This window comes from Otolemur garnettii, unplaced genomic scaffold (assembly GCF_000181295.1).
Source record: "Otolemur garnettii isolate 467f Iridium unplaced genomic scaffold, OtoGar3 scaffold00167, whole genome shotgun sequence".
In the NCBI taxonomy this organism is placed as follows: domain Eukaryota; kingdom Metazoa; phylum Chordata; class Mammalia; order Primates; family Galagidae; genus Otolemur; species Otolemur garnettii.
The window spans coordinates 769,675-779,139 of record NW_003852562.1 but is presented as its reverse complement, the minus strand read 5'-3'; the positions used below and the strand labels follow the sequence as shown (position 1 = coordinate 779,139).

General features: G+C 35.3%; 1 protein-coding gene across 1 annotated transcript in view; it reads left to right on the top strand.

Annotated features, from left to right (window-relative positions):
• Nucleotides 1–9,465, top strand: part of NBEA (neurobeachin) — a 719,303-nt gene that overhangs the window by 675,799 nt on the left and 34,039 nt on the right. Inside the window, exon 49 of the mRNA XM_003800132.3 lies at nt 325–492. Within this exon, the coding sequence (XP_003800180.1) occupies nt 325–492 (168 nt within the window). The remainder of the gene's footprint in view (nt 1–324; nt 493–9,465) is intronic.

Here is a 9,465-nt window from a genome sequence, read left to right as displayed (position 1 = left end):
GATTATGCTACTGCACTCCAGCCTGGGCAACAGATCGAGACCCTATCTCTAAAACACTAATAAAATTTATATTGTAAATTAAAGCTATAATGGAGCCAAGAGAAAGCTTAGCATGTTAGAAAGAGATAATTTTCATTTAGGTCTGGTTTTATTAAAGATAGTATTTTGCCATTTCTATGATATATGTAGATCAAATATAAAAATGTCAAGAGCATATTTCTCCTTTTTTATATAGAATATTGCAAAGTTAAAAAAAAAAAAGAAGAAGACATGAAGTTTTGTTCAATTTGGAGGTTCTCTCATTTCTTTCTTAACTCATTTCAGGCCCTGGAAAGTGAATTTGTTTCTTGCCAACTTCATCAGTGGATTGACCTTATATTTGGTTACAAGCAGCGAGGACCAGAAGCGGTCCGTGCCCTGAATGTTTTTCACTACTTGACCTACGAAGGCTCTGTGAACCTGGATAGTATCACCGATCCTGTGCTTAGGGAGGTAGGTGTTAGGTCTCGTTTTATTCCAAAAATTTCTGTCATCTCTCAAACAAAAATTTGACTTATATCTCCTTTCAACATTACTTTTCACAAAATTTAGGTTTCAGGCTCTTGACAAATATGGAAAAGCAAACATACATCAGAAACAATTAATGAGACCAGTACATGGTTCCTTTTTGAATGGCAGCCATTTTTAATGCACTTCCTTGCCTCTATTTTATTTTTCTTTCTTTAGAATCTTCATTAAAATGCTTAATGCTTTCTCTGTATTATTAATGAATGAAACCTTGTTGAATATTTAAATATGAATGTCACAATAAAATAATCTGCCAATGTGGATATTTTTAAAAATAAAAGTGAAATTGTAACCTTCAGGATAGAATGCTCAAAAATTACCTAATTGAAATAGATATGGTTATTCTAATTTATTCCCGTATGTTTTCAACCTGAAATGTTTATAGCTAACAGTTGGGAATTAGGTACCATATACTATGTGTATAGTATTTTTGTGAAAATATTCATATAACATAATTATTTAAATCACATCCACGTTGCACAAACTGATTTCACATAGGTGGAAAAGTAAAGCTGTGGCAGCTGTTACATGAGTGTTGCTGCAGGAAGCTATCTCACAGTCTTCCCTTCTACCAGATATCTGCCATCTGCCATATGCAAAACAAGTAATCCTTTCTACATTTCCAGGCAGTGGAATGCTCTCTTTATTTTTTTATTTTTAATTTTAGAAGTGGAAAACTTGTAGATTTGAGAAATGAAGCTCTATTAAAAAATTTGCATACTTAATGTTACTTCTTATGTACCCTATAAAACTGAAATAACTCCATTTGTGTGGCTCCAAGCAGAGAAGAGGAAAAAGAAGCAAAGAGCCTTGTGGTCATTGATCATTGGACCCTTAGGGCTAAACATTCTGAGGACACATTGCAAGCATGTTATTAGGGGCAACATTGTACCATATTGTATGTGCAAGGAAATAAAATTATTGCCTGAAGCCCAGAGAAAAATGCAGAGACAGAATGAAGGAATGAGAAGCCAGGTATTATGAAATTGGTTGGTAAAATAAGTGTAACCATTACACTCACCCAACCTGGTGTCCCCACTTGTGTATAAAATGTAATCAGATTATTCAGCAGGAGATATTCCTGAGCTTGATTATTCTCTTAACTATATACCTTTGCTTAACACATGCCTATTCTATAAATTTCTTACAAACTAAAATTTTCTTTTAGAACCAATACCTTTTAGAATTAGAGAAAAAGAAAGTAATTATATTCTAAGATCAACTGAAAATTGTTTTTTAACTTTTAAATATCATAGATGGTTTTGCTCTAATATTTACATTTTTATCCCTTATCATAAAGTTCTGTGTTCTTATAAAGAAAGTTGCAAGTTAATTCTGCAAAATAAAAGTATATTAAGCATTCATATAGGATGAAAATGCACGGCTGCATTAAAATTGACAGAAAAATAGCAGTTTTTCATATTTAAATAAGGGTTAAAATGACAAATCAAAGAATAAAAAGAAAATGGACTTGGAAATAGGGTTTTCTTTATATACAGTGTATTATTTGAATCTTATAAAAATACTTGTTCCTACAAAATATCACAACATTGTTTTGAACAGTGAAAAAAAATGTATGTAAGACTTATTGGCAAACTCTAAGACTTCCCAATGAAATAGTACATGAAAATGCATGATTAAATGTTGGCGTTACTGAGTGAGAATGGGTCAAGCCCTTGTTTGCATAGAGTATAGCTGACGTAAACAAAATATTACAGCTTCTTATTACTTACAGAGATGCAGTCTAATCGCAAGGGTGCCTTAGCCGAAGACTCTGTCTACCTTCAACATTCTCATTCTGAGCACATAATTACCAGAAACTGCGGTTCCATTAGAGGGGCTCCCAGAATCATACTGTCTTATTTACCTTCTTTATTGCCAAATTCGTTACCCACCTTCCAATACAGTAATTTTATGTTAGTTCTTGGAATACCAGCTGTGAGCAGCATACGCAGAATACTGTTACCTGCCTTCCCCACGTCAGCGTTTGGGTCTGAGCACACGGAGGCCGGGAACTTACCCTGACCATACAGATCTGTGTGGACTCAAGTCTGCTTAAGAAGATACTTTATCTCCTTGCTACCACTAGGGGGCCATTTAGTGCAGTGTAGATATAAATTATTAAATGATTTCAAGGAATACTAGTTAATTTCCCCTCTCCTGCTCCCCACCATTACCCCCTCTAAAGTATTCCAGTTAATGTCAGTGCCAATTGGCCGATTAAAACCTAACATTCGCACAAAAAACGTTCTGTACTAACATTTAAGAACTTGAAAAGTATCATTCCACGGGTGAGAAGCCACCAGAATCCTGTGAGCAAGGTAAATGTGGCCAAGTTAATCTCACTTTACCTCAATTGCTCTGTCTGTAAAGGTGAACTAAAACGTAAAAGCACTTAGCATCTACTGGCACAAGAAGGAACCTGCAGGTAAGTGGAATTGAAGTACAGCATATTCATTATTCGGTGGTCTTCTTGGGCCTTTACTGGTACATAACCTCTGTGAGTAGACCATGTGGGAGGCACATACCTCTTTCTTAAAACATCCTTCCTGGAGGTCTGCACTGCTGTACCTTGACTTGAGATAATTGAACCCCCTACGTGGTCAGACATAGGTTTTTGGTAAATGCAAAGTTTAAAATAGTAACCCTTTCATTGAGCTCAGTACATCCTTTTGTTTGATAATGTTTATCTTACTATTTTTTAAATATAAGATTGCACATTTCACATAGATTAAGCCAAAGGAAGGCTAATTACAGTTATACTAAACTCCACCTAGGCTAAGGAAGATGATGTTTGCAATGCTTAAGTGAAATACTTATTTTAGATGGGAAATATTTAATATATGAATGTCTACATATGTTCTCTTTGTCAAAACAATATTCTACAATCTGCCTATAACTTTGAGCTTTGAAGTTAGTTCTATAATTTGAGAAATGGCTTATAGTGATTGATTCATTCTCCCTTGACAGGTGAAATCTTGAAGCAGCACTAACCACAGCAATTATGGCATTAAAATGTCAAGAAATTAGAGGTCAGAATAACAGATAATTTTCTTCTCTATGTCAGGTTAAAAATTGACATTCTTTGACAGTTTAGGAACTCTGGCTGAGAAAATTATGACAGCTTAACTTATTTTATACTTGTAAAGCAATAATTGATAATAAACTTTACCATGACAGCCTCTGGGAAGGAACATGACAGAACATTTCTGATACAGAGCTCTCTTTAATATGTAAACACTAGATCTGTTGGATAGTAGATATCATTTCAACTGCTTAAGTCTCGGCTTGCATCATAATCTAGGCACTTTATTTCATAGATGAGTTCAACTGACAATTAGAGCAGTATTTTTCAAACATGGTAATGGATACTTTCTTATTCATTTTTATATATTAATAAAAAGTACATGATTTGCTTTATACTTTTACTTACTAAATGATGGCCGAGAAACTCTGTCCTATGACCTGCTTGGGAAATAGGGTATTCTGGCTGGTAGGCATCTTGTCCTGTGGTTTTCGAAGGCCTTGGTACTCAAATGTGGCCCAGCAGTATCAGCATCACCTGAGAACTTGTTAGAATTTCAGACTCTCAGGTGTCCTTGACCTATTACATCAGTAGGGTGTTTAATGAGATCCCCAGGTTTGTTGGCGACCTTAAACTTTAAGAAGCACTGCTATACTGAATGTGCATTAGAATCACTTGGAAAGTTTTTCCTGCAAAAATAGAATGGTATAATGAACTCCATGTACTTATTACCCAATTTCAAAAATTTTAACTATAGGAATCTATATATGGAAAAATGAAAAAAAAGAAAATAAAAAAACATTTTAAGCCATTTGAACTACATGCCCACCCTTGCTCCTGTGCTCTTTAAAAAACATGCAACACACATCTAACTCCGCAGCCTGTGGGTGTTTCAGAATATCCAGGGAGAAGCTTCAAGCAAGTCTATTTTGAAAAAAAATCTCTCTAGGAATTTCATATACATTCTCAATTAAAAACCATTAATCTAACCTAACACTTTTATCAACTAAGAATATAAATCACACTCTTATTAAATTAATATCCTTTTCAAGGATACCCAGCTATATAATATAAGGGTTCTTGAGTCAAAGTGTCTTTAGTTTTATTTTTTTCCAGGAGTTTAAAAATAACAGAATATGTGAAAACTGATTAATTTTAGGGTTTATAACTCCTCTTACTTCCAAAATGATTCTTAAAATTTTAAGGGAATTCTAAAGTGTATTTCCATTTTACTAAATCTAACTATAAGGGCTTTTTATTCTGTTTTATGTATACTTTTGAAACTTTTACTTTAACTCAGTAAAGCTTTCAGCAATTACGGGGGGAACTTAGAATGATTTTAAGAAAACTTTATCAGCCATTTTCTTGCTCATTTGATCTAATTACTTCTCAAAAAAGCTTACTTTTTATTGGTCTTTGAGGATTCCAAAGGAGATTATGCTGGAATGAGGAATCAGTTAGTGGAGATTATTAAATAAAGTAATTAAGTAATTTTTTTACTGTATTTTGACAATGAATCAAAAATAATTTATCCTAAAATTGTTTTAAGAAGTTATCACACGTGATTACAGACATAATTATTTAACACTGTCTGGCTCAGAGTATGATTATAAGGTATGCAGTCGGCAATAAAAATGGTAGAAGGAATCAGGTTATAAGTTGTATCACAGCCCCACTCTTAGTATTTGAATGGCATTAAGTCAGTCACTTAACTTTATGTACCTTTGTTTTCTCACCTAAAAACTGATGAAAGGAAAGATACCTTCCACGTAGGAGAAAAACACGTGAAAAAATAATATTTTGTAAACTGGAAAGCACTATGCAGATATTGATTGAGACCTGAGGCATAAATAAATAAAGCGTCTTAGAGGAACTTTTGTTTTAATAATTTATTTCTTGGCAAGACATGGTGATTCACAAGGTTGAAGAAGAGTATCACTTGAGCTCAGGAGTTCCACACTAGCCTGAGCAAGAGCAAGATCCTGTCTCTAGTAAAAGTAAAAAAAGGAGCCAGGAGGCCTGGAGCAAGTCTGTAGGTCCACCCGGGAGGATCTAGGGTGACAAAGACTCTGTCTCAGAAAGAAAAATTTTTGTTCTCCATATAGGATACCAAAATTGTCAATTTAATCAAAAACATGTACATTAGCAACAGATAAAATCAACCGACTTATTGTTATTATTTAGTTAAAAGAGATAATTGTTTAAAAATTATTTTCAGCTCTATTCTCCAAAATTATATAAAGGCAGCCTAAATTGCAGCCCATTTGTTGCCTCTAACACTCTTTCCTTGTTCTTGATATAAGTTAGTGTTAGCATTTCTATCTTTTATTATTATTTATATTTAACATTTTTTTATTTCCATGGCTACTTTTTAAATTCACATTATCACATGAATCAGCATAAACTGTGGTACTGGCGTAATGTTGTACTTGTTCAGCAAGAGAAAATTATGGTGTGGATATTCCAACAGAAGCTGTGAGCTTATACCAGACAAGTTATTAACAAGACACTAAGTTCTGAGCTTGTCATAATACTTGTCATCATACCTGTAGTTGACATCGCCAAACTGAGAAATGATTTAAATGACTTGTTTTTGACAGGGGAAGGTATGCACATGAGCCTATCACAAAAGACTGTTTTGCTGGCAGCTATGAGAACATATGGGCCAGACAGTTTTTATTTATTTATAGATATACACATTTATTTTGCTGAAAATATTAACTAGATTTTCATATTACTGGCAGCCATTAAAATGTGGTATTTTTAGTCTAATTTTCTGTAACTAATAATTCTTGGTCTTCTTAGATTATATTTTCTTCTTTTATCTTTTTCTTTGATCTGACAGGCATAACAAAGCTTCCCTTTGGATCTCTTATGGTGAAAATATGCCCATAGGAAGGAGATTAGCTCACTTCAGTTTTCACTTTATTTTCTTGCTGAAATACTCCCTGCTTCTACAGAGAACTGACACGATAGGGTTGTCAGGAACCAGCAAGACAGATGTGTCTTTAACCAAAACAGCTGCAAAGCTAGCTTCCTGAGATGAACCTATATGAGTTTATAAAGAAAAAAATGAACACACTTTCCATCCTCATAATGTGAGTGGAGGTATTTGCAGCGATGATAGGGATGGCCTTTACAGTCATTGTTTATTCTATGAATTCATTAGCCTTTGACTTTTCCTTGCCCCATTCTGACATTTTGGTTTCTAAAGGGTATCAGCACCACCCTCTGCAGCTGCCTGAATGAGGTGTGGCCCAAGAGTGTCCATTGACAAGGGCCTGATGCCTGACTTCACAGGGGTGGTGTCCAGGGCTCTTCTTTCGGGCAGTTATCCTGAGAACTAATTGTAACAAATGATTAAAAAAGGGGGGGGGGCTGAGAAAGATTTGTTCAAACTGTCTTAATTTTCACCTTACAATTAATGGAAGTTTTACTGAGCTGAAAATTCAATAAATTTTGTGGCCAAATAAAAATAGAAAACACCCACATTTTAATTATTGGAGAGGAAATACATTAGTTGTTCTGTAAAGAGAAAGGTTTACTTTGAGAGCAAGAAGAATGTTATGATTCTTAAAACTAATAAGGATGTAGGTTCAAATGTGCTCCTTACGTGTTTCTCATCCACACTGATGAGCTTGCATTGCAAAGGTTTTATGCATAAGGTTTCAATAGAGAAATTCATATCAAAGAAATTAATGAGACACATTTAATTTTGATTAGTGAATAAATCTTTAATTTCAGTTTATCTTTTCTTCTCATAATTACTGCAGTTGTTTACTGGTCCCTGGTCATCAATTGTCCCCTAGAAAAGCATAAACAATGCCACTAGTCAGAGTCGGATGTATGTCATTTATGTGAAATGCGCCTTTTCCTCCTCTTTGTGTTATTTTTATTGTGTGGTGTTGAGAAGTGCTAATTATTGATTTTCAGAAATTAACAGCAAATGCTTTCACAAGCATCTAAAGTCATATTTCATTCGAGGGAAGAAGGGTGAAAATTGCAGCCTGCTGTTTGTACTAGAAATGGCTGGAAGGGATTTCCCTATCTTTTATTAACATAGATTTCAGTTATATCACACAGTTGTTACCTCAGCATAAATTAACAATTATTCAGAACATACTGCATGCTTCAATCTGTTGAAATGGATATTAATCAATCAAAGTACCCAAGCAATTCAGTTAGATGTTTAGGACTCATTTTTAAAGGTTTTAAACATATTGATAATGGGTCTATTTAAAGCCATTTGAAATCTTAATATTGTATATCTGGATGATTGTTTCTCATTTATGTCAAAATCAAAGAACATTTTGTTCTGCTGAATACATGCAATAATATTTTTTATCTGAACTGAGTTTACTAAAAGTAATGATTTCATTTTGGAATATATATTGCAGAACATGGTAAACCTTTGTCTCACATACCAAGCGGGTATGTTCCAACTTTTAGTATTTGTACCGTTGTTTCCAAGATTGGCGCTCCAGTGAACTTACAAGGGCTGCCACCCATACGGCTGCCTCCCTCCTCCTCCCCCTGCCCCACTATCTCCCCTGGCAGCTTTTCCTCTTTCTTCTCTACCTCCTGAACCAGCCAGCATAGAGTTTATTTCATATAAACTTATTCAGTCAGGGGGAATTTGACAGGGATGTTATACTGATTCTTCTCACATATGCTTAAGCATTTCTGGGTTGAATTGCCTTCTTATGTACTATCTAATGATCAGCCGAAAGTGAGCAAAGAACCAAAACGTGGAGGAATCCTTAAGAACTCATTAGCTAACACATTTGCTTCCAGATAGATCACTCACTAAATTATGAAGAAAAGAGTGTTACAGTTCTCTTCTTGAGTTTTAACAAATATGGATTGCAGAAACTTCACAGTCTCTCCTTAGAAGCTTATAGTAGTATTTATTCCTAAAATATTCCAAATCCTCAATGAAAATGCCTCTCGCTTCTTTAAAATCTTATTCTGGTCAATTCTACCCAGACATGAAACAAAATGTAAGTACCATTTTTCTGATTTGTTATATCAGAGTATCAATTTTATTCAGATCAGTCAGGATCTCAGCACATTGCCCTTTCAAAAGCAATGAAGACTCCACAGAAGATGCACAAATGGTCAGAAGGCACATGAAAAGATGTTTGGTGTCACTAATTATTGGGTAAAACAAATCAAAGCCACAATGATACACATTCCACACCCCTTAGGAAACAGCCTAAGTGCCCACCAACCCAGGAATGGATTAACAAGCTGTGGTATATGTACACCATGGAATACTATTCAGCCATTAAAAAAAATGGAGACTTTACAGCCTTTGTATTAACCTAGATGGAAGTGGAACATGTTATTCTTGGTAAAGCATCACAAGAATGGAGAAGCATGAATCTTATGTACTCAATTTTGATATGAGGACAATTAATGACACAGTGGGGGGAGAGGGAAGCAGAGAGAGAGAGAAGGAGGGAGGGGGTGGGTGAAAGGAAGAGCAGAGACAGGGAAGGAGGGGAGGGAGGGAGTGGGGTCTCAGTGTGTGACACACCTTTTGGGGGCAAGACACAATTGTAAGAGGGACTTTACCTAACAAATGCTGTTAGTGTAACCTGGTTTCTTGTACCCTTAATGAATCCCCAACAATTAAAAAAAAGAAAAGAAAATAGCAAGCATTGGTGAGGCCGTAGATAAATAGGAAGGTTTGTATACTCTTGGTGGGAAATGAAAGGGCATAGCTGGTAGCAGGCATAGCCGGTAGCGGGCATAGCCGGTAGTAGGCATAGCTGGTAGCAGGCATAGCCAGTAGTGGGCATAGCCGGTAGTAGGCATAGCTGGTAGCAGGCATAGCCGGTAGCGGGCATAGCCGGTAGCAGGCACAGCTG